Genomic DNA, 26475 nt, shown 5'->3' on the forward strand with positions numbered 1-26475 from the left:
CATTTAGTAATTGACCTTAATGTATTTAGCTATAATTGAGTTTCTAATATTTTGGCAAAAAGAATTTCAACTGTAGGAAAGGGATATCCTGCAACAGATGCTTGACATTCTTGATGTCAAGAAAAATTTTAGAGTGTTTCAAGCATGTAGGGATAAAATTTATGCCTGTGGAATTCCAAACTGAGAAAACAGATTTGGAGTGCCCTGGGTGGCCCAATTGGAGCATCTCACTCTTGGTTTCAGCTCAGGTTACGATCTCATGGTCCATAGGATCGAACCCCATGACAGCATGGAGACTTCTTGAGATTCTCTCTCTCTCCTTCTCGCTCTCTGACCCTCCCCCACTCACATGTGGGTGCTCTCTCTCTCTCTCTCTCTCTCTCTCTCAAAAATAAATAAAGTTAAAAAAGAAAACAGACTTGAGGCATTTTACTTGAATTGAAAGCAGACAAATAAAAGGACATGAGTTATTTTGTGGGAGAGGGAGGTTGTTCCATATATATATATATATATATATATATATATATATATATATAAAACATAGTCTGAACAGTTAGGAGCTGGCAACCAAAATCTTGGAGAACAAAAGGAAAGGTTACCTTTGAAACTTGAGATTAAGAAGATGGTTATTTTACGGGGCGCCTGGGTGGCTCAGTCAGTTAAGCGGCTGACCTCGGCTCAGGTCATGATCTCGCGGTCTGTGAGTTCGAGCCCCACGTCGGGCTCTGTGCTGACAGCTCAGAGCCTGGAGCCTGTTTCAGAGTCTGTGTTTCCCTCTCTCTGACCCTCCCCCATTCATGCTCTGTCTCTCTCTGTCTCAAAAATAATAAACGTTAAAAAAAATTATAAAGAAGATGGTTATTTTGATTCAGAGGTAGTGATAAACTTCTATTAAGGTACAACATGTGGTCCAGTTAAATAGAAGGATAAAAATAAAACACTCTCACGTTTTGCATGTCATTAAATTCCTATGGTACCTACTAGGGTATACTTTTATATTGTTATGGTGAAAGTGTTATGGTGAAAGTATTTTGATAATCCTTTTCAAAAATTTCCTTTATAAGGAGCAAGGAAAACAATATATCTTTGGTCAACCTCATCCTGAGTATGTCCTATATAGATTTGAGCTCCCCTCCAGTTTCCTCTGGAAAAATTAGGAGGAAAATTATCTGCACATCAGATTGAAAATAATACTGGGGGGTAGTTCATGGATGCAAAAATTTCCCCATATCACTTGGTGAGGCTGTTTTACCATGTGGTCTATGTTCTAAATCTGGAGAGAAGACTTGGCTTTGTTCTTCCAGTATGTGCACTGCCTCTGATTAGAAGAAGATAAACTTTTCTCATACTCGGTTAATGGCTCTTCTATAGAATCAAATCTCTAATGAATCTTCTTTGGTAGTAAACACTGGAAAAGAGACACATCCAAAACTCATATATTGCCTTGTTCTGTATACCTGAGTCCAACAAATCTGACGGAATAGCAAATCCCATTGTTTGCAAGGCTTTGGACTGCAATTTTCTAAGTAGACTCTGAGCGCCGCTGTTGGCCAATGTGCTGCAAGAGCAGGAGTCCACGATCTACCTAAGTGATTTTCTGCGCAGTCACGGAAGCAAGTCTGAAAGGAGATGAAGCCCACACATAGACTATCTGCTCAGCAAATGATTTTGGAATACAGATTGGGATGCCTTGAAATTGAGGACATTGAGTTTTCTACGTATTGGCAGTAAATATTTTAAACACAATTCGTAAAGCATCTTCTCTTAACATCAGAGGCTGTGGCAGCGCAGAAAAGGATGGGAACTAGGGCGAAGCAGAGGAGCTATACCTGGCAGTGGCAAGTACTCTTTCCCTTCCTGCTGCCTTTGTTCTGTGGGGGGCTCTCTGAGCAGATCCACTACTCTATTCCGGAAGAAATGGCCAGGGGCTCAGTGGTAGGGAACCTTGCTGAAGACCTGGGACTGCATGTACAGGATTTATTGACCCGCAACTTCAGAGTTAGTGCAGAGAAACAATACTTTACCGTGAACACAGAGAATGGCAACATACTTGTGAGTGACAGAATAGATAGGGAGTTGCTCTGTCCCCCAAACCCTCTGTGTGTCCTGCCCTTAGAGATTGTGGCAGATAATCCTCTAAATGTTTTTCACATATCTGTGAGGATAGAAGATATAAATGACAATCCACCTTATTTCCCCCAAAATAGTATTGTTTTAAAAATCAATGAACTTGCAATTCTTGGAACTCGATTTGGTTTGGAATCTGCTATAGATGCAGATGTAGGACCTAACTCTCTCCAGAATTACCAACTCAGCTATAATGAGTATTTCTCTCTGATGGTGAAGGATAAGACCGAAGGCAAGAATGCCCCAGAATTAATATTGGAGAAGCCGCTGGACTGGGAACATCAGAGCTCCCATCTTCTGGTCCTGACCGCAGTGGATGGAGGTGACCCAGTCTGAAGTGGCACCGTTCAAATCAAGATTGAGGTCACCGATGCCAATGATAACCCCCCAGTGTTCAGTCAGGATGTGTACAAAGTTAACCTTCCAGAGAACTTGCCCTCAGGCACCTCTGTGCTAAAGGTGACAGCCATCGACCAGGATGAGGGCATCAATGCAGAGATCACCTACTCCTTCAAAACAGTAAGAGATATTGGAAATATATTTATGCTTGACCATCAAAGTGGAGAAATTAAATCCAAAGTTCCTATAGACTTTGAAAACAGTAGTAGTTATACCATGAGTATAGAAGCCAAGGATGGTGGAGGCATGACCACTGAATGTAAAATTATAATAGAAATTTTAGATGAGAATGACAATGCCCCAGAGGTCATTTTCACTTCGGTGTCAAGTTCCATAACTGAGGACACAGAACAGGGGATGGTGATTGCTCTGTTCAAAACACATGACAAAGATTCCGGAGAAAATGGAGAGGTCACATGCCTCATAAAAGAAAAAGTTCCTTTTAGAATTGAATCTTCTGCCAATAATTACTACAAACTTGTAACAGATGGGGCCCTGGACCGGGAGAAGACCCCTGTGTACAATGTCACCATCACAGCTACTGACAGGGGAAAGCCGCCTCTTTCCTCTAGCTCAAGCATCACTGTGCACATCGCAGATGTCAACGACAATGCGCCCATTTTCGAACAGGCATTCTATATGGTCCACATTGCCGAGAACAACCCTCCAGGAGCCTCCATCGCCCAAGTCAGCGCCTCCGACCCCGACCTAGGGCCCAACGGCCACGTCTCCTACTCCATCGTGGCCAGCGACCTGGAGCCGCGGGCGCTGGCGTCCTACGTGTCCGTGAGCGCGCAGAGCGGCGTGGTGTTCGCGCAGCGCGCCTTCGACCACGAGCAGCTGCGCGCCTTCGAGCTGACGGTGCAGGCCCGCGACCAGGGCTCGCCCGCGCTCAGCGCCAACGTGAGCCTGCGCGTGTTGGTGGGCGACCGCAACGACAACGCGCCTAGGGTGCTGTACCCGGCGCTGGGGCCCGACGGCTCGGCGCTCTTCGACACGGTGCCGCGCGCCGCGCAGCCCGGCTACCTGGTCACCAAGGTGGTGGCGGTGGACGCCGACTCGGGACACAATGCGTGGCTGTCGTACCACGTGCTGCAGGCCAGCGAGCCCGGACTCTTCAGCCTGGGGCTGCGCACGGGCGAGGTGCGCACTGCGCGTGCTTTGGGCGACAGGGACGCGGCCCGCCAGCGCCTGCTGGTCGCCGTGCGGGACGGGGGACAGCCGCCCCTCTCTGCCACCGCCACGCTGCACCTGGTTTTCGCCGACAGCCTCCAAGAAGTACTGCCGGATGTCAGCGACCGCCCGGAGCCCTCTGACCCCCAGGCCGAGCTGCAGTTTTACCTGGTGGTGGCTTTGGCCTTGATCTCGGTGCTCTTCCTCCTTGCGGTGATTCTGGCGGTGGCCCTGCGCCTGCGATGCTCCATCACCCCAACTGCCTGGAACTGCATTCAACCTGGTTTCTGTCATAAGATTGGACCAGGAGTTTCTCCCACCTATAATCCTGAAACTTTGCCGTATTCCTACAATACGTACATTGCCTCCGATTCTCAGAAAACACGGCTTAATTTTCTAACTATGACGTCAGAAATGGGTCCCCAAGGAGATCTCTCCAATGAAGCTTCTTTGGTAATAAGTTTCACTGAGGAGAATAACAAATTAAGCTCTAACGCTGCTGCTGCTTCTGCCCATGTGAGTTTCAATACATAGGTTTAGTTTTTAATTTTAAAACAATATTTTGGCAAAAAAATCTTAAATCATATGTTCTATCACTTCGTTTGCCCACTCAATATTTTCTGTTCCTTTCTATGTGGACCCGTAACTTCATTATTAGCCCTCAAGTATTTTGAAATATTTTGACAATTTCACCTGAGATAGTCTTTACCACCCCCCCCCCCCCCACAAATCTCTTTTACTGTGAGAAGTGGGTATTATGATGTTGTTGCCACAGAAATATTTGTAGCTGAAACGTAAATGTTTTCTTCCTGTGGGTGTTTACCTTTCTCAGAACATTGATATCTTGAATATATAAGGCTTCTTCTTTATAGCTACAAAGTGAGAGGAAAATGCACAAGGTTGTTTGGTTTTTTTTAAAGGACAGAGTAATGATTTGACAATATTCAGGTATGTTTGCTAGAGATTTTTTGAATCCCCCTGAATAGGCTAATTTTCTTCTCAATCTTTTCTCAGAACTACCTGCAGATTTCCTCCCAGTTTTATTTTTATTTAAAAAAAATTTTTTTAAACATTTATTTATTTTTGAGACAGAGAGAGACAGAGCATGAGCAGGGGAGGGTCAGAGAGAGAGGGAGACACAGAATCAGAAGCAGGCTCCAGGCTCTGAGCTGTCAGCCCAGAGCCCGACGCGGGGCTCGAACTCACGGACCGCGAGATCGTGACCTGAGCTGAAGTCGGCCGCTTAACCGACTGAGCCACCCAGGCGCCCCTCCTCCCAGTTTTAAAAATACATTGTGGTATGCCTGCCAAACATGCTTTTCATCAGAATCTAAATGTTTACATTCATGAAAGCAGAGTAGCGAGAATTTTTCTTGTATTTTGGTGGGCTTTTGAATGTATTACCATTTTCAGTAATTGGAATTGGGTTTGTTACTCAGAAAAAGGTAAGTTTGTAATATTCTTTGGATTGCTAATTTTCTCAAACACTATTTTGTAATATAATGTATTAGTAAGTTGTGAAGTACTACCCTCATTTCCCATAAATGCAAGTTGAAATGCTTCCATTTTGTCCTGAAAATGTTGATGTGTCTTACTCAGTTGACTTCTTGTCAGTGTGCTTCTGATAATGTATACAATTCCATTTCTTATTTTTAGGTTTCCATGTTGTGAAATTTTGATTTTTAAATATTAGATGTTAACAATCTATAGAACAACAATAGTTCTATATAGGTAACTTTGAGAATCTGTTTTAAAAAATGCCACCTATCACAGCAAGTGAGAAAGTTTATTCTATTAAAGATATCTGAAAACAGTAATTTCCTAGGGAGATGTCACATAATAGGTGTCTTTTTGGGGTGGTGATATCAAATTAGGTGCACTAAAATTATAAGGTTGAAATTACTTTGTATAGAAACTTCAGATTCATTTAAAAGCTCATTGAAGGGGCGCCTGGGTGGCTCAGTCGGTTAAGCGTCCGACTTCAGCCAGGTCATGATCTCGCGGTATGTGAGTTTGAGCCCCGCGTCGGGCTCTGTGCTGACTGCTCAGAGCCTGGAGCTTGTTTCAGATTCTGTGTCTCCCTCTCTCTCTGATCCTCCCCCGTTCATGCTCTGTCTCTCTCTGTTGCAAAAATAAATAAACGTTAAAAAAATTAAAAAAAATAAAAGCTCATTGAAAAAGACAGAATATACCTACAGCTACAGAAAATAATCTCAAGAAAGTGACTCTGTATGAAAAATTTTAGAGAAATAAAAATAAGCTCGGAAATGAAAATAAGCTCACTGAAGTTTCTATTAAAAGGAACACTGTAGTTTTTTACTTGGCCCTACTTCCATGCCTATTTGAAGAACAGTAGGTGGAGCTATTTAAGGTACAAAAACCAAAAATCCTCAAGATCGTGCAGTAACTGGTTAGGGCTCTGAGCACCGCTGTTCACTAATCAGGGAAAGAACAACAGAGTTCCTGCTTGCCTCCTGCTTGCCCGGGAGGGGCGTGAAGCGCAAAACACAGATAGAAGCTAACCATCTCAGGATTGTGAAGAAACTGTTGGATTCTGAAGACTGGAAAAGCTGGACCTTACTTCGGTAGTCAAGGGAAGAAGTGAAAATAATCTTGGAGGAAAGTGACAATGATTCCTAGGTGACTGCAAAGGGCTTGTCTTGCTGGGAGTTCTCCTGGGGATTCTGTGGGAAACCAGATGAACCCAAATTCACTGTTCAGTTCCTGAGGAGCTGGAGAAAGGCTCTAGGGTGGGTCAAGGACCTGGGGTTGGAGCCCTGGGAGCTAGAGGAGCGTGGAGTCCGTATAGTCTCCAGAGGTAGGACTCAGCTTTTCGCTCTAAACCCCCGAAGCGGCAGCCTTATCTCTGCAGACAGGATAGACAGGGGTCTTCAAGTGTCAATTAAATCTGGAGATTCTGTTGGAAGATAAAGTAAAAATATACGAGGTAGTGATAGAAGTGAGAGACATTAATGATAATGCCCCCTATTTCCGGGAAGATGAATTAGAAATAAAAATGAGTGAAAACGCAGCCACTGGGTTGCAATTCCCGCTTCCCCACGCTTGGGATCCGGATATCGGGAAGAACTCTCTTCAGAGCTACAGACTCAGTAGTAATAATACTCACTTCTGCCTGGACGTGCAAAGCGGAGTGGATGGTAACAAGTATCCAGAACTGGTTTTGGAGCGCACCTTGGACCGGGAGCAGAAGACTGTTCATCACCTGGTTCTCACAGCCTCCGATGGGGGGTGACCCAGTGCGCACAGGCACTGAGCGAATTCGTGTGATGGCAGCTGATGTGAATGGCAACGCACCAATATTTGCTCAGTCCGAGTACCGCGTGAGCGTTCCAGAGAATATGGTGGTGGGCACTAAGCTGCTTCTGGTAAGGGCCGCCAACTCTCACGAAGGAGCCAATGCGGAAGTGACATTCCTTCTGTTATGTAGACTACAATGCGGCCCCGGTTTTCAAACTAGATGCTAATTTAGGGACAATTTCAACAATAGGGGACCTGAACCATGAGGAATCGAGATTCTACGAGATGGAAAGGCAAGCAATGGATAAAACAGGATATTCTGCAGGAGCCAAAGTCCTGATCACAATATTGGATGTAAATGATAATGCCCCTGAAATAGTTGTCACCTCTCTCTCCAGCTCCATTCTGGAAAACTCTCCCAGAGGGACATTAATTGTCCTTTTAAATGTAAATGATCAAGACTCTGGGGAAAGTGGACAAGTGACCTGTTTCATCCGAGAGTATGTGCCATTTAAATTATAAAAGTCTTGTGGAAATTACTATACATTAGTGACAGACACACTCCTAGACTGAGAACAGGTTCCTAGATACATCACGGTGATCGCCAGTGACAGAGGAACTCCTCCCCTGTCCACAGAAACTCACGTCTCACTGAAAGTAGCAGACACCAAAGACAACCTGCCCGCCTTCTCCGACGCTTTCTAATCTACCTATATTGCAGAGAACAACCCTAGAAGAGCCTCCATAAGGTTCCTCAAAAAATTAAAAATAGACCTACCCTATGACCCAGCAGTAGCACTGCTAGGAATTTACCCAAGGGATACAGGAGTACTGATGCATAGGGGCACTTGTACCCCAATGTTTATAGCAGCACTCTCAACAATAGCCAAATTATGGAAAGAGCCTAAATGTCCATCAACTGATAAATGGATAAAGAAATTGTGGTTTATATACACAATGGAGTACTACGTGGCAATGAGAAAGAAGGAAACATGGCCCTTTGTAGCAACGTGGATGGAACTGGAGAGTGTCATGCTAAGTGAAATAAGCCATACAGAGAAAGACAGATACCATATGGTTTCACTCTTTTTTTTTTTAATTTTTTTAACGTTTTATTCATTTTTGAGACAGGGAGAGACAGAGCAGGAACAGGGGAGGGTCAGAGAGAGGGAGACACAGAATATGAAGCAGGCTCCAGGCTCCGAGCTGTCAGCACAGAGCCCGACGCGGGGCTCGAACTCACGGACCGCGAGATCATGACCTGAGCCGAAGTCGGCCGCTTAACCGACTGAGCCACCCAGGCGCCCAATATGGTTTCACTCTTATGTGGATCCTGAGAAACTTAACAGAAACCCATGGGGGAGGGGAAGGGGAAAAAAAAAGAGGTTAGAGTGGAAGAGAGCCAAAGCATAAGAGACTCTTAAAAACTGAGAACAAACAGAGGGTTGATGGGGGGAGGGAGGGAGGAGAGGGTGGGTGATGGGTATTGAGGAGGGCACCTTTTGGGATGAGCACTGGGTGTTGTATGGAAACCAATTTGACAATAAATTTCATATATTGGAAAAAAAAAGAAATACATGACAAGGTAAAAAAAAATGGCCTACGACCCCGACTATGGAGAGAACGCCCAGGTCACTTACTTCCTAGCCAAGAACACCCTCCCTGCACCACCACTATCCTACATTTCCATCAACTCCAACACTGGCGTTCTGTATGCACTGCGTTCCTTCGGCTATGAGCAGTTCCAAGACATGCAGCTACAAGTGATGGCGCGTGACAGCGGCGATCCTCCATTCAGCATCAATGTGTCTCTGAGCCTGTTCGTGGTGGACCAGAATGACAACGTGACAGAAGTCCTGTACCCCACCCTCTCCACTGACGTTTCCACAGGCGTGGAGCTGGCACCACGATCCGCAGAGCCCGGCACCTTGGTGACCAAGGTGGTGGCGGTGGACAACCACTCTGGTCAGAACACCTGGCTGTTCTACAGTCTGCTCAAGGCTAGCGAGCCAGGGCTCTTTGCGGTGGGGCTGCACACGGGCGAGGTGCTCACTGCACGGGCGGGCCCTGCTGGACAGAGATTCGCTCAAGCAGAGCCTGGTGGTGGTGGTGCAGGATCACCGCCAGCCCCTTCTCTCGGCCACCATCACGCTCACCGTGGCCTTCGCCGACAGCATCCTAGACTTCTGGCTGATCTGGGCAATGTCCAGCCTCCAGCTGACCCTGACTCTTCAGACCACACGCTGTACTTGGTGGTGGCCGTAGCCGCAACCTCCTGCGTCTTCCACGTCATTGTTATCGTGCGGCTGGCGCTCAGTCTGAGGCGCTGGCACGCCTCGAGTCAAGTCGGCTTCAGGGTTCAAGAGGTGGGCTGGTGGGCGTGTCCGCCTCGCGCTTTGTGGGCGTGGACAGGGTGCGCGCTTTCCCGCAGACTTATTCCACGAGGTTTCCCTCCCCGCGGACTCTCGCGGGAATCACGTGATCTTCCCACAGCCTGATGATGCAGACACGCGCCTGAGCCGGGAGTGCAGTGAGAGAAACGACCCTCTTCTGCTGTTAGGTAGTTGGCATTTTCTAAATATAACTATCCATTAATGAATGTATGTATATTCAGTATATATTCAGCATTGATAAAGCACACACTAAAAAATTTGTATACGCGTGGCAGACACCAGTGACCAACCTGGAGGTCTTCTCTCAGGGCTCCCATCACGCCTTCTCTCACGCCTTATTTGTGATAGTGTTTGTATATTATAATATTATAACCACTCTAGTACTTTGTTAGTATCCTGTGTAATTTTTCTAATTAACAAGATATGCCTGCTTTTAATTGGTCTTTTTATTTACCATTGGCCGTGCAACATTTTTAAAAATGTTAATTTTTGAGAGCATGCAAACAGGGGAGGGGCAGAGAAGGGGGGACAGAGGATCTGAAGTGGGCTCTGTGCTGACAGTAGCAAGCCAGATGGGGCCTGGAACTCAGAAACTGCTAGATTATGAACTGAGCAAAAGTCCGGGGCCAACTGACTGAGCCACCCAGGTGCCCGTACATAACATTTTTATGTTGAACAGCTGATGCTAGTTTATCTGTTAAAAACACAAATACTCGGAGCACCTGGGTGGCTCAGTAGGTTAAGTGTTGGTTTCTTGATATCAGCTCAGGTCTTGATCTCAGGGTCCTGAGTTCAGGCCCTATGTTGGGCTCTCTGCTGGCGAAGAGCCTACTTACACACACATTCTTGTAGAGAAATTCACTGTAATTTATAAAAAGCATAAATGAAATTTTTAATAAACTTTTATGGGTAGAGGGGCTTCTAACTACATATGAAATTGCTAACGAATTAATGAAGTGCATTTAATTTCTTTTAACGTGAAGTAATTCTGGTCATTAGTAATGCATACATTTGTACTTTCTCAGGTCTTAAGTCATTACATGGTTTCATACAATTCTTGAACTTAAAAATACACCAAGTTTATTTCCTACATGCTTAAAACTTTCTCAGTGAAATATGCAAACGGGCAACTGGCTGGCTTAGTTGGTAGATCATGTGACTCTTGATCTTGAGGTTGTGAGTTTGAGCCCCATGTTGAGTATAGCGATTACTTAAAAATAAAATCTTAAAAAAATAAAAAAGAAATATGCAAACAGTGTAAGTGTTGTCATGAAGAAAAACTGAAGAGATTGTTTATTTTTTAGACTTATTAGAGATTTTGGGATGGCAATGTCTGTGTTTCCAGGTGAGGTATTTCTTTAGTTTACCTGTACTGCTGATCTTAATGATGACTTTGTGGAACACGCAGCTAACAAATTGTGTTTTGAGTGTTTTGGTAATGTGGTGAATATGTAGTAATCTCTTTTATATAAGTTTCCTGTAACTTTCACACACGGAAAAAATTTTTGGATAGTGCTCAGATTCTAAGTGTTTCTTGAGAGCCTTATGCTTCTAGTATAATGTTGAACCTAAATTGAACACTAATGTATAGTAGTCTTAGGAAAACATTGCTGGAATCTGTGAAAAGCCTGGATTTTTTAGCGAATTCCATACAGGAGTAGGGAATCCTAGCATCCTTATTTTTTGTTGTTGTTGCCTGTCTCCTTCCAAAGATACAGTAGTTAATATCTGGACTTACGGAAGAAGTTAGAAATCGTTTGAGAAAGAAAGGTAATCAAATGGCCCTAAAGTGAGACGTGTTACTGGTAATGAAATTCACATGTCACTTTATATTTTGTGACAACCAAGACAAAAAAAGGAAAAATAGTATGGTTCTGTCTGATTTGTTTTAAAGGAAGTTTTTGAGCTGATCTAAAAATGTAGATTTTGTATTTTAAGTTCCAGGTGAAACTTAATGAGTAGAACTTTCTAAATGATATCATCAGGATTAGAGGGCAGTGTAATGTCCTGTTTTGTAAAAGCTATTAAAATGTTTATCACAAGGCTGGTTTTCATATGGTGGTCAGTTCAAAATGAAAGACATAACACACAACAAAATTATTTGGGAAACTAAACTGCTATAGTCCAGTTATGCTGACTTCTGTTCACTTAACCTGATTTAGAGACAAATGATTACAAGTTGGGACAATGAACAATCATGACCTTTAGGCTGTATCTCATATAGCAATGATCTTAACTAATGCTTTCAGTTGAGCTAAATAGGCTCCATTAATTAGTTGTTAAGTGAATGAATGGACAAATGTGTGTGCTCTGGGGATTACTTGCTATCAGTATTCTAAGATATAATATAGAAAAGTAGCAGCTTTGCAATGAGGTAATTCCTAAATTTGTGACCTTTAACAAGTTTTTTAAATCTCTAGCAGCTTCAGCAAAATAGAGATAATGTATAATTTGAAAGATTGTGGTGAGGAGTAGTGATAACATATAAACCATCTTGTTTATAATAGGTAATTAATGGTGGCCATATTTTTACATTGTTGATATAAAAAGGAGTCAAGCTTTCAATATTAGCTTACTTGTCATTTTGTGAAAAGTAATGATTTGTGTGCTTCTATGGGTGGTACAATGGGATGACACGTGAATGGAAGTAAAACTATTCTAGAATTTTTATGAAAGCTAATTTAAAAAGCTTAAGTGCTTAGGTGCATTCATTTGTAAATTTTTTTAAAAACTGAATTATAATTGACATACAATATTTTATTAGTTTCAGGTGTATGACAGTGATTCAGCATTTTTATATGTTACGAAATGATCACCTTGATATGTCTAGTTATTGTCACTATACAGAGTTATTACAATATTATTGACAATTCTCTATGCTGTATGTTACATTGACCATAGGTGTAGTTACTCTCTGTCACTACACAAAGTTATTACAGTATTACTGACTTCCCTTTGTTGTGTATTATATCCCTATGACTTACTTTATAACTGGTTTATACCAATTGATCCCCTTCACCAAAGGGGATTAGATGATGAATAGCTTATAAACAGAAATGTATTGCTCACTGTTTTGAAGGCTGGAATTCTGAGATAAGGGTGCCAGGATGGTCAGGTGAGGGCTTCCTTCTAGATCACAGGCTTTTGGCTGTGACCTCACATGGCAGAATGGGCAAAGGATCTCCCTAGGCACATTCTTGATTGAGAAACCCCTGTTTGGGGTCATAAAAGATCAGGAACCATTGTTTTGGATGGGACAGTTGTCGGAGTGTTAATTTTTCTCTTTCTGAACCATAGTGAAACCTAACCAAGGGTCCTATGAAATTTCTCCTTTAAAGGAACTTTTTACTTCATTAGGATTGTTAGGATGATTTAACTGGAAAAAGTATCATCAAAACCTGAAAGTTGGAGTCATTTGGTTTTGGCAACATGAGAGTTTAAGCTAACATAACACATTTAATATAACATGTCAGTCTTAGCTTTAGAATATTTGTTGATAATTTAGGATTGATAATTAGTATATTTGTTGATATTTTTTAGAGAAACTAGGCAGTAGGTTTGGATGCTTCTTTTGTGCTTGTTCCAGTAATGAAATTATGTGAAAGACTTTGTTTTCTTCCTGTGTGTTAAGGAAGGTGGGTTTGCATTCATTTAATCTAATAAGTTAAAGTGTTCAGCTATAACTTAAAAGTTGCAGCTCCACTATTTCATACCACCTGAAGTGGAAATGTAATCTGCCAACAGATATTCTTCCTCCACATCCATTCTAGAAGAGATTTTATGCTGTTTGAAGCAGAAATAGGCTAGGATTCTTGGTGAGACTGTACATCTTGTTGAGACTATGCAACCCGTAGATCATTTTATTTTTTTATTTTTTTTTTTCTGGAGATTTAATCTCTGCAGTCTTTATTTTTTTAACGTTTATTTATTTTTGAGACAGAGAGAGACAGAGCATGAACGGGGGAGGGTCAGAGAGAGAGGGAGACACAGAATCTGAAACAGGCTCCAGGCTCTGAGCGGTCAGCACAGAGCCGGACGCGGGGCTCGAACTCACGGACCATGAGATCATGACCTGAGCTGAAGTCAGACGCTTAACCGACTGAGCCACCCAGGCGCCCCCCCCCATACATCATTTTAAACTGAATTAGAAGGCTAATGATAAATAAATGGGCTTTATCACAGTTTTCTTAGTTATATGTGACAGAGTATAGCTGTGATCATGAACAGTTCTGATGAAAATTATATTTTTTCCTTGTGCCATATACCAGGTTAAAAAAAAAAAAACACCTCCACATGAAATATGTGTAGTTCTTTGTATATCAGTTATACCTCAGTAAAGCTACTTCAAAAAATTTTAAAGCAAACACCTGTGAAAGGTTGTTGATCAAAGAGATGTTGATCAAATAGGTTTACTACTCTCTAGAGTTACACTTAGAGTTCATTTTTAGGAAACCATATCTAATGAAAAGTTATCAATAAAAGAACACATTGTTTAGGATTCTTAAAATGTGACAGGAAAAGATAGCTTATGAAATGTAATTGAAAAATTTTTAATGTTTATGTATTTTCAGAAAGAGAGAACATAAGCGGGGGGTGGGGGGGAGAGAGAGAGAGAGAGAGAAGAGAGAGAGAGAGAGAGGAGAGAGAGAATGAATCCTAAGCATGATCCATGCTGTCAGTACAGAGCCCGGGCTCAGGGCTCAAACCCACAAACTGTGAGATCATGACCTGAGCTGAAATCAAGAGTCAGACGCTTAACTGACTGAGTCACCCAGGCGCCCTGAAAATATCTTTGCTAGAGTGTGAGTTTACTTGATACCAAATGGGAAGAGTTGTGGTTCAGAAAAATGTGAAGAAATTGTTATCAGAAGAACCATAGACTCAATAATTTGTATGTAAAAGAAATCAATATCTCCACAATTTCTCTTAGAGAAGCCATAGAAGGACAAGTATAATTTCTTAGTTCATCTTTAAGTCTCTGAAGCATTCCACACAATGGTTTGTACCCCTTCTAAATATTCAGTAAAAGGCTTCAGTTCAGTGATTAGAAAGTAGTCTCTTGGGGAAAAATCATAGCACAAACTACTTATTTTACATGTGCTTTTCCTCTATATCAAACTCCTAATAAGAGCCAACTCTCTGACCTATCTATGCAAAGCTAAGGAACTGGAGATGTGTCAACATTTTTAAATAGTTGCCTCTGTACATAAGCTTTCAATATTGTGAAACTTCTTAGATGCTTTCTGCATATTTGCACCTGAAGATCCAGCCAGTAGTTCATCCTGAGACTTCCATACAAAAAAAAATTTAATTTAATTTAATTTAATTTAATTTAATTTAATTTTATTTTATTTTTATTTTATTTTATTTATTTTATTTAATTTATTTTATTTAATTTTATTTAATTTTATAAGTTTATTAATTTATTTCAGAGAGAGAGAGAGAGAGTGCAAACAGGGGAAGGGGAGAGAGAAAATACCAAGTAGGCTCTGTGCTGTCAGAGCAGAGCCCAACCCTGGGGCTCCATCTCACAAACTGTGAGATCATGACCTGAGCTGAAATCAATAATCAATCAGACTCTTAACCGACTGAGTCACCCAGGCGCCCCACAAATTTTTTTTTTTTAAAAAAAGAGACAACCTAAAAAATAACTTAAGCATGAAGAGCTATAAAAACAAGTCATGGGGCGCCTGGGTGGCTCAGTCGGTTAAGTGTCCGACTTCGGCACAGGTCATGATCTCACAGTTTGTGGGTTTGAGCCCCATGTCGGGCTCTGTGCTGACAGCTCAGAGCCTGGAGCCTGTTTCGGATTCTGTGTCTCCCTCTCTCTCTCTGCCCCTCCCTTGTTCACACTCTGTCTCTGTCTCAAGAATAAATAAACATTAAAAAAAAATTTTAAAAAAACCAAGTCACCACTTTGACCTCATATGCTGGAGTCAGTGAGAATATAAATTCCCAGGAATATTTAATTGCATGAATAAGGCTGTACTACTGCTGCTTCTCAGTCTACAAATTCCAGTGAGAAACATCTTTCTCAACTCTTCAGATCATTGAACTCTGATTACTTCAGGCTGCAGTCCTAAGGCAGAGACTTAGAGTGTTGCTGTGAGTCAGTGTGGAAATAGAGGTTAACAAGGAGATCTGTAAGGTTTCTGCTGGGTGACTTTATTCATTGGACCCTTCCAAGGATATAGGTCTATGTGTCCAGGACTTGGTTGTTCAGAAGCTGTGGATTAATGTGGTAAAAGAATACTTCACTCTGGGTTAAGAAAGCGGACACTTAATTGTAACAGGATGGACCTGAAACAGATATGCCCATATGCCATGGTTTGTGTCAAATGTTTAGAAATGGTAGTTGAAAATCCTTTAAATGTTTTCTACATTAGATAGTCAAGATGCAAAGTTCAGCAGGAGTGTTACTGACTTAAATGTCTGAGTTGACCCAGCTTGGGGCAAGATTTGTAATAGAACCTACAGAAGACACTGATGTTGGAAGCAATTTTGCCACCTTAGCAGCAGGACTATATTTGTCTTTGAAGTAAAAGAGATCAACAGTGGAAACAAATAGGTTGAACCTGCATTAGAGAAGCCAATAGACTAGGAAAAGCAAAACTCACATGGCTTAGTCCTGACAGCCTTAGTCAAAGGCTAAGTCTTAGTCAAAGTCAAAGACAGCCCCAAAGCAGCACTGCTTAGATCTCCACCCTGGTGGTTGATGCAACTGTATCTCCCTACTCATTTTCAGCCAGAATGTATACGGGGTCATCCTTTGAGAAAACATGCTGCCTGAGCCACTTCCATTGGTGAGGATGAGGGCTGCTGATCCATATGAGAGCAGTAAAGTGGAGATCAGATATATCTTGGCAGCCCAGAGTACCTGTATCCAGTTTCATCTTGATCACAGTTGTGTTGAAATGAAAACTTTAAGTTCATTGGGCTGTGATGAGATTTAAAAATGTTCCATGGTTTTGGAAGCAAGGAACAGCGATGGGGAGGACTGGTTGCCTGGTGTAGTTGAGATCAAAATTTTCGGTGATAATGACAATCCCAGAGCTGATACTTACTTTTATTTCCACAATGATTTCTGAAGATTCCCTACCTTTGACAGTAATCACTTTGTATAAAACACAGGATCCAGGGGTACCTGGCTGGCTTAGTCAGAAGAGCATGTGACTCCTGAGTTCAAGCCTGACATGGGCTGTGGAGAGTACTTAAATAAATTTTAAAAAACCCAAAACTTTAAAACAAAAAACCCACATGATCCAGATTTGGGAGAAAACAGGGAGGTCACATTTCTGGTATAGATTCAGAATTGAATCTATCACTAGTTCTGTCTTTTATCAGTAATTACTACATGCTTGCAACAGAAGGGGCCCTGGACTAGGAGCTGACCTAGGGTACAATGTTACCTCTTACCTCTCTCTTCCAGCCGAAGGACCACCCCCTCCACGTTGGTGACATCAACAGCAGGCCAGTTTTCCACCAGGCCACCTAGTGGTCCATGTGGCCCAAAACAGCCCTCCTGGCACCTTCATTGCCCAAGTCTGCACCTCAGATCCTGAGCTGGGATCCAACAGCAAATATCTCCCTACCCCCTTGTGGCTGGTATGGATACTTAAAGTGAATTTGAGGTAGCACAGAATGCTGGATAGGGGTTGTTCGTTGTAATCAGGTGGATCCAAATAATGTTAGCATAACATTTCACTCAACTTACATTTTACAAACATTTGAAAAATTATGGAATAACATTTACAATTAAAATTCCCTTTTATATATCACTGTCAGTGGTTTGGAAGATTGCAGTCTAAAATGTAACAAAAAAAGGAAAAGGAAATCTTAACCTTGGAAAGTGTATTTAGATAAATTGGGTAATAAGAAAGTTGAAAAGAGTGAATTACTGGCAAGTCAAGAGAAATAGAATATTAGTAAGAAGATACATAAAAGCGTGTCTGGTTAGTCATGGTAGGATTCCTTACTGGTGTGGATTCTATTGTTTGTCCAAACTATGTTAACTTTATTACCTCCCTGGTGATCTCTAAAAGGAATTCATATAATCACATAATTTGGCATATTCAACCTGGTTTCTTTTGCTCACCTGAATAGTTTGCTAAAGCTTGGAAACCAAGAAAAGGCAAGAATCTCAACACATATGTGCCACTGGCATATCACTTTATCTTGTGTAGTGTTTTCTCTAGCAGTGTGTTAGGGGAGGCAGTGAGTATTCCTGGTGAGCAAAGGGCACTTATTTAATACATGTTGACTCTTTCCTTTACCTTATTTTATTTTAGTTTATTTTTAATGTTTATTTTTGAGGGGGATGGGGCACAGAGAGGGAAATAGAGGATCTGAGGTGGACTGTGTCCTGAGAGCAAAGAGCCTGATGTAGGGCTCCAACTCTCGAACCAGGAGATCATTACCTGAGCCTAAGTCTGACTGAGCCACTCAGGACCCCCCTATCTTATTTTACATTGATTTTTACATGTGATATGTGGTAGGAATTCATTGAGGTAGGAGTCAAGGTTCTTGACTTTTTTCTTTTTTCTTTTGTTCTTTTGTTGAAAGGATGTTCCTTTTCCTATTGAATTACTTTGGCCCCCTTGTTGAAAATCATTTGATATAAGTTGGTCTGTTTCTATACTTCCCGTCATGTGCCATGGATCTGTTTGTCCATCCTTCTGCCACAACCACACTGTCTTGATTATTGTCGCTTCATGGTGAGTCTTGAAGTCAGGTTGGTGAATCCTCCCATTTTTTTGCCTTGTTTTTTTTTTCAGCATTGTTCTGACTGTTCATAATCTTTTTCTCTTTCCAAATAAAAGTCATCTTCTCACTATAGAGGGAAAAAGCCTGCAAGGGTTTTGAATGGGACTGCACTAAATCTATAAATCTTTTGGGAGAGGGGTCATCTTAACAATAATGAGACTTCTAACCTATGGGAGTGGTACTATATTTCCATGTATCTAGATCTTCTTTAACTTCTTTTAGCAGTGTTTTATAGTTTTTAGTGTAGAGGTCTTATGTAATCTTTCATTAAATTATTCCTACATATTTTATAGTTTGGGATGTTACTGTAAAATATATTTTAATTTCATTTTCTGATTGTTGCTGTTTATTTTTGTATACTGCACCTGGTTTTGAAACACAAGAAGTGCAAGGTACTCTATTCTAATACTGTGTGAGAATATAATGTAAAAGTATATAGTTTAAGTTTAAACCACATCTACATAAATTCAGGCATTCATTCTCTGAAATATATAGAATTTGGAATTCTATATATTTCTATATTTCTATATTCTATATATTTCTATATATTTCTATATATAGAAATATAGAGAATTTGGAAGAGCCTATCCCAAAACAGAGTAAACACTAGTGTCTGCCCCAAGTCTAGCGGTGGTTGGATCATAATTCATTTATACGACAAATATTTATTAACTGCCTGGTATATGCAAGCCATTGTCCTAGGTGCCAAAGATGCACCAGTGAATAAGGCAGCTATGACTCCTGACTTAATGGGTCTCTTTCTAAGATACGGTCTTTTATACGTCTGATAAATGCTACCAAGGAGAAAAACAAGGATGCTAAGAGAGGTTATAATGGTGGGGGGGGGGGGCTACCCTAGCCTGAGGGTCAGGGAGGGCTTCTTTCAGGAAGTGATAAATTTAGTGTGAGATGTGAAAAATGAGTAGAAGTTAGCCAGGTGACAAGGAGATGAAAGAAGAAATTGTTTGGCAGAGGAAATAGTGTGTGTAAAGGTCCTTCCAAAAAGATGAGCAAGTGAAAAAGGCTAAGGAAGCTAAAAATGAGGTACAGGCAGAGTCCTGTAAGCCATATTAAAGACTCTGGATTTTATTCTAAGTACTTTTGTACATAGGAGCTTTTGAAAAGTTTTAAACAGGGTAGTGACAAGATATGATTTGAATTTTTAAAATATTTCTCTGGCTGTTGTGTGGCAGACTGATTTATGAGGGTTGTAAATGGAAGTAGGAAAAATAGATGGGAGACCATGGCAGTGTTTCTGATAAAAAATGGTGCTGGATTGGATTAAAGGGAAGGCAGTGGCTATAGAAATAAATGGATGGATTGGAGATATACTTAGGAAATAGATTCAAGAAGAGAATAGTGGAATGGTGGAATGTAAGCTCCATAAGGTAGGGACTGTTTTCTCTTTTATATTCTTTAGTGTCTGGAAAGATCATTGCCTGGCTGGTAAATTTACAATTAAATATTGTTAATTGAAGAAAAACAGTGATTGAAAGAAAGGGGGGATTAAGAATCATTGCCAGATTTGTGAATTAAGGAACTGGATGGACAAAGGTACCATTTAGTGAGTTGTGGAAGACTAGAGAAGGGTAGATCACAGAGAAATTAGGATTTGAGTTGTAAACATGTTGTTTAAGATTCTGTGAAACATCCATGTCCAGATATTAAGAAGGTGGTTGGACATATAGTAACCATTATTTTGATTCCTTCCATTGTGATAGTCCATTCAGATGGATAGATCCTCACCAGGCTGAGCTTGATAAGCTTCCTGGTAGCTCTACGCTGGTATGTTTTTGGGTTCATTACAGTGCTACCCCTGTTCTTTATTTTTCTTCCTGATCTCTTTTTCACTGTTAAAGACATCCAGCACCCAGAGAACCTCTTTGTTTAATTCATGCTCACTCTACTTTTCACATTAGCTCTGCCCAATTCTTTTCTGCCTCTAGAATTGTTTGGATTATAATTTACCAGGATGTTTTAAATTGTTGTTGCTTAATTTTCTTTCACTTGATTGTATATTTTTCATGCATGTTTTTAAGGCTAGTATTTTTTCACCATATATTATTGGGTTACAAACAGTAGAATTTCAAATAAGGAATATTTAGGATAAGAGATGTGTAGCAACAATAATAAAATTGTTGAATTTTAATATTACAAGTACACTTGGAAGATACACCCACACAAACTTAAACATCCTTTAGGATTCTTAGTAACCATGTTAAAAAGATACTAATTTTTGTTCTGTGACTTTCATCTGACGTGTATTTGCTTCTTCCTCAATGTGTTCACTTTCTCTCCCTAACAAGAATACGAGCTCCTTCATAACAAGGGGTTATTTCTTTTCCATGGTATATATTAAAAATTTTTTTAATGTTTATTTAGTTTTGAGAAAGAGAGGCACAGCGTGAGCAGGAAAGGGCAGAGAGAGAGGGAGACACAGACTCTGAAGCCGGCTCCAAGCTCTGAGTTGTCAGCAAAGAGGCGTTTGAACCCACCAGCCGAGCCGGGAGATCATGACCTGGGCCGAAGTCGACTCTCAACTGACTGAGCCAGCCAGGCGCCCCTTCATGGTATATTTTTAAGGCTGGAACAGTCCTTGACATTGTTAAGCTCTAAATGAATATTTCCTGAATAAATTAATGGTAGTTAAGCATTTTAAGTTGCAACTGGCAGTGTTAATGATGGTAGAACTTCTCCCCATAAAGGGATAAATATTTTTCATACTTTGGGGCACCTCGGTGGCTCATTGCGTTAAGCTTCTGACTCTTGATTTTAGCTCAGGGGATGATCTCACAGTTCGTGAGTTCAAGCCCTGCGTTGGGGCTCTGTGCTGACAGTGTGGAGCCTGCTTGGGATTCCCTTCCTCCCTCTCTCTGTCTCCCTCCTCTGCCCCCCCCCCCCTTATGCTCTCACTCTCAAAATAAATAAATAAATTTAAAATATTTTTTCAGGGCTCCTGGGTGGCTCAGTTGGTTAAGCATCCACCTTCAGCTCAGGTCATGATCTCACAGTTTGTGAGTTCAAGCCCCGCGTCTGGGTCTGTGCTGACAGCTCAGAGCCTGGAGCCTGCTTCAGATTCTGTGTCTCCCTCTCTCTCTGCCCCTCCCCCATTTGCACTTGGTCTCCCTATCAAAAATAAACATTTTTAAAAATTTAAATTTTTTTCCCTATTTTGATAGAGTGGTAAATTAAATGGTTGTATACATTTGCCCAAACTCATTGAACTCAAGATCCTTGGTTTTTCACTGTATATAAACAATACTCCAATTTAAAAAGATATAAAAGGGGTACCTGGCTGGCTCAGATGGTAGAGGATGCGACTCTTGACCTCAGTGTTTAAGTTTGATCCCTACACTGAGTGTAGAGATTATTTAAAAAATAAAATCTTGGGGCACCTGGGAGACTCAGTCACTTAAGTATCTGACTGTTGGTTTCAGCTCAGGTCATGATCTCACGGTTCGTGAGTTCGAGCCCCGCATCAGACTCTGCACTGACAGCACAGAGCCTGCTTGGGAATCTTTGTCTCCCTCTCTCTCTGCCTCTTCCCTGTTTGCTGTCTCCCCCTCTCTCAAAAATAAATAAACATTAAAAAATTTTTTTAATTAAATTTTTTAAAAAAATTAGAGAGATAAAAAAATAAAACATCAGATTCGGCCCACCCACAATTGTCTCCAGACTCACCTCTAAGAAGCCAGTAGTGTTAATATCTGATTATGTTTACTTCCAAGCATTTTTTTGGTATATGTAAATGTGTGTGCTTTTTTGCACAACAGGGATCATTTTATAGTAAGTATACTGTTCTACATCTTGCTTTTTCCCAACTAATAATATTCCAGGGGCAGCTTTTCATTTGAGTCCTTATAGTTCTGCCATCTACCTCAATCTTAGTAATTTTATCTTATTTTGTGATGAGAAACACAGTTACATCGTTCAAAAATGAAATGGTTGCATATTAAGTATATATTGTCTTATTCCCATTCCTGTCCTACTCTTCTGCCCCTGTTTCCTCCTGCCCACATACATTTTATTAGTTTCTTAAGTCTCTTTTAAGCATTTCTTTATACAGATAGGGGCAAATCTAGATATATATTTTCCCCACTTTTCTTACAAAACAGATAACATACACTGTTCTTTTTCTTGATTTCGTTACTCTACAATGTATCCTTTAAAAGTCTTTCCATATTAATACATAAGGAAAGTTTTTCTTTTAAACAGATGCTTGGTATTCCACTGTGCTATTTATCAGTCTCCTGATAGATAAATTCATTCTTGGGATGTTTTCAGTCTCTGAATATTACAAATAACTGCAGTGAAAAGTCTTGTACTGACATTATTTTGTGCATGTGCAGTATATATGTGGGATGAATTCCCAAAAGTGGAATTGCTGGGTCAAAGAGTAAATAGGTTTGTAATTTTGATAGGTGCCTTCACAGCAAGTTTTCTTTTTAACTATTTTGAAATAATTTCAAATTTCCAAAAGGCTTTCAAGAATTGCACAAAGAACTATATACCCTTTATCCAGACTTAGCTATTGTTAATTTATATTTTGCTACATTTCTTTTATTCTTTCTTTTTATTCTCTTTATCATTCTCATATGTGTGTGTGTTTATACACATACATACATATGGTTTAAATAATACCAGTCTTATAGAAACAGTTCAAATTTCAGTTACCATGGCATTTTCTCTGAGTAATTACTTCAAGCATAAATGTCACTGTTAGCCCTTTAGTCCACAGACTACTTTGCATATGGCAGATATGCACCATGATAGGTAACCAATCACCTAGCGGCTTTCTGTCTGTCAGAGATTGGTTACTGTTATTTAGTTTATGCACAGACAGCAAAGCATGTAGTTGTGTTGCCTTCTTATCTCCCAGAGATAAACCCACATGACATTTTACAAAAATGTGTAGAGGGAGTTGACCACCTAAATTAAAGTGCAGCAAATAAACGAAAGTGATAATGCAGTCAGTGAAATTCAAATTGAATAAAAATGGAATTATAGGGGCTTCTGGCTGGCTTGGTCATTAAAACATGTGACTCTTGATTTTGGGGTTGTGAGTTCAAGCCCTATGTTGGGTGTACAGATTACTTAAAATCTTTAAGGAGCACCTGGGTGGCTCAGTCTGTTGAGCATCCAACGTTTGATTTCTGCACAGGTCAAGATCTCATGGTTTATGGGATAGAGCCCCACATTGGGCTCCTTGCTGACAGCATGGAATTTACTTGTGATTCTCTGTCTCCTCTCTTTCTAATCCTTCCCCATTTGCATGTGCTCTCCCTCTCTTTCTCTCTCTCTCTCTCAAAATAAATTTAAAAAAAATAAAATCTTAGAAAATGGAATTATAGAATAAATAGCTGACACTGGAAATGTCGACACTCCTACCTTCAAGAGTCTCTAGACATGTAGCCTAAGGAGCTTTGTGAATGTGAACTTACTGCACAAGTCAGGAAAGTGGTTGTGACAAAAAGGATGAAAATGTCCAGAAAAAAATGACACCAGCAAAAAAACCTTCACATTAGAGGAACTCTTGGAGATATTTCATGACCTTGAAAGCTCCAAGGATACATAAAATACTGGAAGTTGATCCAAACTTACGAAAAGTCTTGACAATTTTCCAAGGCATAGAAAAGATGTTTGCTCTGTATTATAAATTATAGGATGAGAAAAAGCCAACCCTGTAATTCTCAGCTATTCTTAATGTCTCAGATTATAATGTATTAAATAAATATTAGTTTCACTATTTTTTTTACTTCCCTGTAGGAGTTTTTAATGTTTTCAAAAACTTTTTTAAAGGTCATGGAACAATTCTAATTTCCTCTATTGATTGTTAAGATTACTTTGCAGTGTCAGTTTGAGTGGTTATTTTTTACAGTCCTGCACAACTGCAAAGTAAGGAATGCCTATATATACTTTTTCACATTTTGTTTTAAAACAATTTTTTAAGTTTATTTTATTTTGAGACAGCATGTGAGCAGGGGAGGAGCAGAGAGAGAGAATCCCCAGCAGGTCCTGCACTGTCAACACGGAGACCAATGCTGGGTTTAAACCCACAAACCAGTGAGATCATTACCTGAGCTGATGCCGAGAGTCAGATGCTTAACCAACTGAGCTACCTAGGTGCCCCTAAAACAATTTTTAATCAGTTTTACTGTGGTGTAATTTATATTTACTGTGGCGTAATTTATGTATAAAATGTACCTTTAAAAATTATACAGCTCATTGAATTTTAACAGATGTTTACACCTGTGTAACCATTTATACAGTCAAATTATACAATACTTCTATAACCTCCAAAAGCTTTCTCATGCCCCTTCACAATCATTTACCCACATCACTGGATCTAGGCAACCACTGATCTGCTTCCTGTCACCATAAATTAGTTTTGTCTTTTCCAGAATTTCTTCTAAACAGAATCCTACAACATGTACTTTTTTGTGTCTGCTTTTTCTTCTACATGTTTTTGAAATTCCTTCACACTGTTGTGTGTTCATTAGCTTGTTTTTTTAATTGCTGATTGATAATGCATTGTATAGATACATCACAATTTGTTTATACAGTTACCTGTTAATGGACATTTGAGTTCCCAGTTTGGTGTTATTCTTTAAAAAAAAAAAATTTATGTTAATTTATCTTTGAGAGAGAGATAGAGCATGAGCATAGGAGGGGCAAGACAGAGAGAGACACAGAATATGAAGTAAGCTCCAGGCTCTGAGCCATAAGCATAGAGCCCAGTGCGAAGCTGAAACTCGCAAACCGTGAGATCATGACAGGAGCCGAAGTCCGATGGTTAACTGATTGAGCCAGCCAGGCACCCCTGATGTTATTCTTAATTAAGATGATGTGAACGTTTATGTAAAAATTTTTGTGGGCATATTTTTAGTTTCTCAGGTAAATGCCTAAAAGTACAATTGCTGGATCATATAACATGGGAAATCTATATTTAGCTTTATAAGAAGCTACAAAACTATTTTTCAAAAAGGTCGTACTTTACATTCTCATCGGCATTGTATGACAGCTCTGCTTACTCCATGTTCTCACTAATGCTTCCTGTTAAACTTTTTTTTTTTTTTTAAAGTTTTATTTATTTTTGGGACAGAGAGAGACAGAGCATGAACGGGGGAGGGGCAGAGAGAGAGGGAGACACAGAATCGGAAACAGGCTCCAGGCTCTGAGCCATCAGCCCAGAGCCCGATGCGGGGCTCGAACTCGCAGACTGCGAGATCGTGACCTGGCTGAAGTCGGACGCTTAACCGACTGCGCCACCCAGGCGCCCCCCTGTTAAACTTTTTAATTTTAGCCATTCTAGTGGGTATGTTTTACTATCTCATTATGTATTTTTTTTAACTAAAAGTTTTTTTTTTTTAATTTTTAGAGGGTAGTGGGGTAGAGAAAGAGAGATAGAGAATCTCACGCAGGCTCCACGCTCAGTGTAGAGCCTGACATGGGGCTTGATTTTACAACCCTGGGATCATGACTGAATCAATGTTAAGAGTCAGACACTTAACTGATTGAGCCGCCCCAGCACCCCTATATATGTATGTTTTATTATTTTTGTAATTAAAAAAAATTTTTTTTTTCAACGTTTATTTTTATTTTTGGGACAGAGAGAGACAGAGCATGAACGGGGGAGGGGCAGAGAGAGAGGGAGACACAGAATCGGAAACAGGCTCCAGGCTCTGAGCCATCAGCCCAGAGCCCGACGCGGGGCTCGAACTCACAGACTGCGAGATCGTGACCTGGCTGAAGTCGGACGCTTAACCGACTGCGCCACCCAGGCGCCCCTGTAATTTTTTTAATGTTTATTTTGAGAGAAAGAGAGAGTGTGATCAGAGGAGGGGCAGAGAGAGAGAGAGAGAGGAAGAGAATCTCAAGCAGGCTCTGCACCATCAGTGCAGAGCCCAGCATGGGCCTTGAACTCACAAACTGTGAGATTATGACCTGAGCCAAAATCAAGAGTCAGACGCTTAACTGACTGAGCCACCCAGGCGCCACTATATGTTTATTTTAGAATAAACTTGTCAGTAGTACAAAAAACATCTAGTTCATATTTTGAGGAATTGTGTTAAATCTAGAGATCAAAGTGGAGGTAGGGAGGAGTTGATATCTTTAGTATGTTGAGTCTTCTGAACCATGAATATTAGATTGGTCTCCCCATTAAGTTAAATATTCTTTTATTTCTTTCATCAGCATTTTTAAAGTTTCATTGTGTAAGTTCTATGCATATTTTGTTATACCTAAGAATTCCATTTTTTGAATAATTGGAAATGTGGTTTTTTTTTAATTTTATTTTTAATTTTTTAAAATTTACATCCAAATTAGTTAGCATATAGTGCAACAATGATTTCAGGAGTAGGTT

At 40.5% G+C, this 26475-nt stretch overlaps 1 protein-coding gene and 1 pseudogene across 20 annotated transcripts in view; both read left to right on the top strand.

The window, feature by feature from the left end:
• The window catches only part of LOC122482144 (protocadherin gamma-C4), a 178103-nt gene that overhangs the window by 104758 nt on the left and 46870 nt on the right, over window positions 1-26475 (top strand). Inside the window, exon 1 of one of the 20 annotated variants that reach the window (XM_043580268.1) lies at window positions 1277-4215. The exons of the other annotated variants lie outside the window; for them this stretch is intronic. Within the exon in view, the coding sequence (XP_043436203.1) occupies window positions 2671-4215 (1545 nt within the window). The 5' untranslated portion in view covers window positions 1277-2670. Of the gene's footprint in view, window positions 1-1276; window positions 4216-26475 lie in introns of those variants that run through there. 20 annotated transcript variants of the gene reach the window in all.
• Window positions 6408-26475, top strand: part of LOC122496034 — a 32388-nt pseudogene continuing 12320 nt past the window's right edge.

This window comes from Prionailurus bengalensis, chromosome A1, assembly GCF_016509475.1.
Source record: "Prionailurus bengalensis isolate Pbe53 chromosome A1, Fcat_Pben_1.1_paternal_pri, whole genome shotgun sequence".
In the NCBI taxonomy this organism is placed as follows: domain Eukaryota; kingdom Metazoa; phylum Chordata; class Mammalia; order Carnivora; family Felidae; genus Prionailurus; species Prionailurus bengalensis.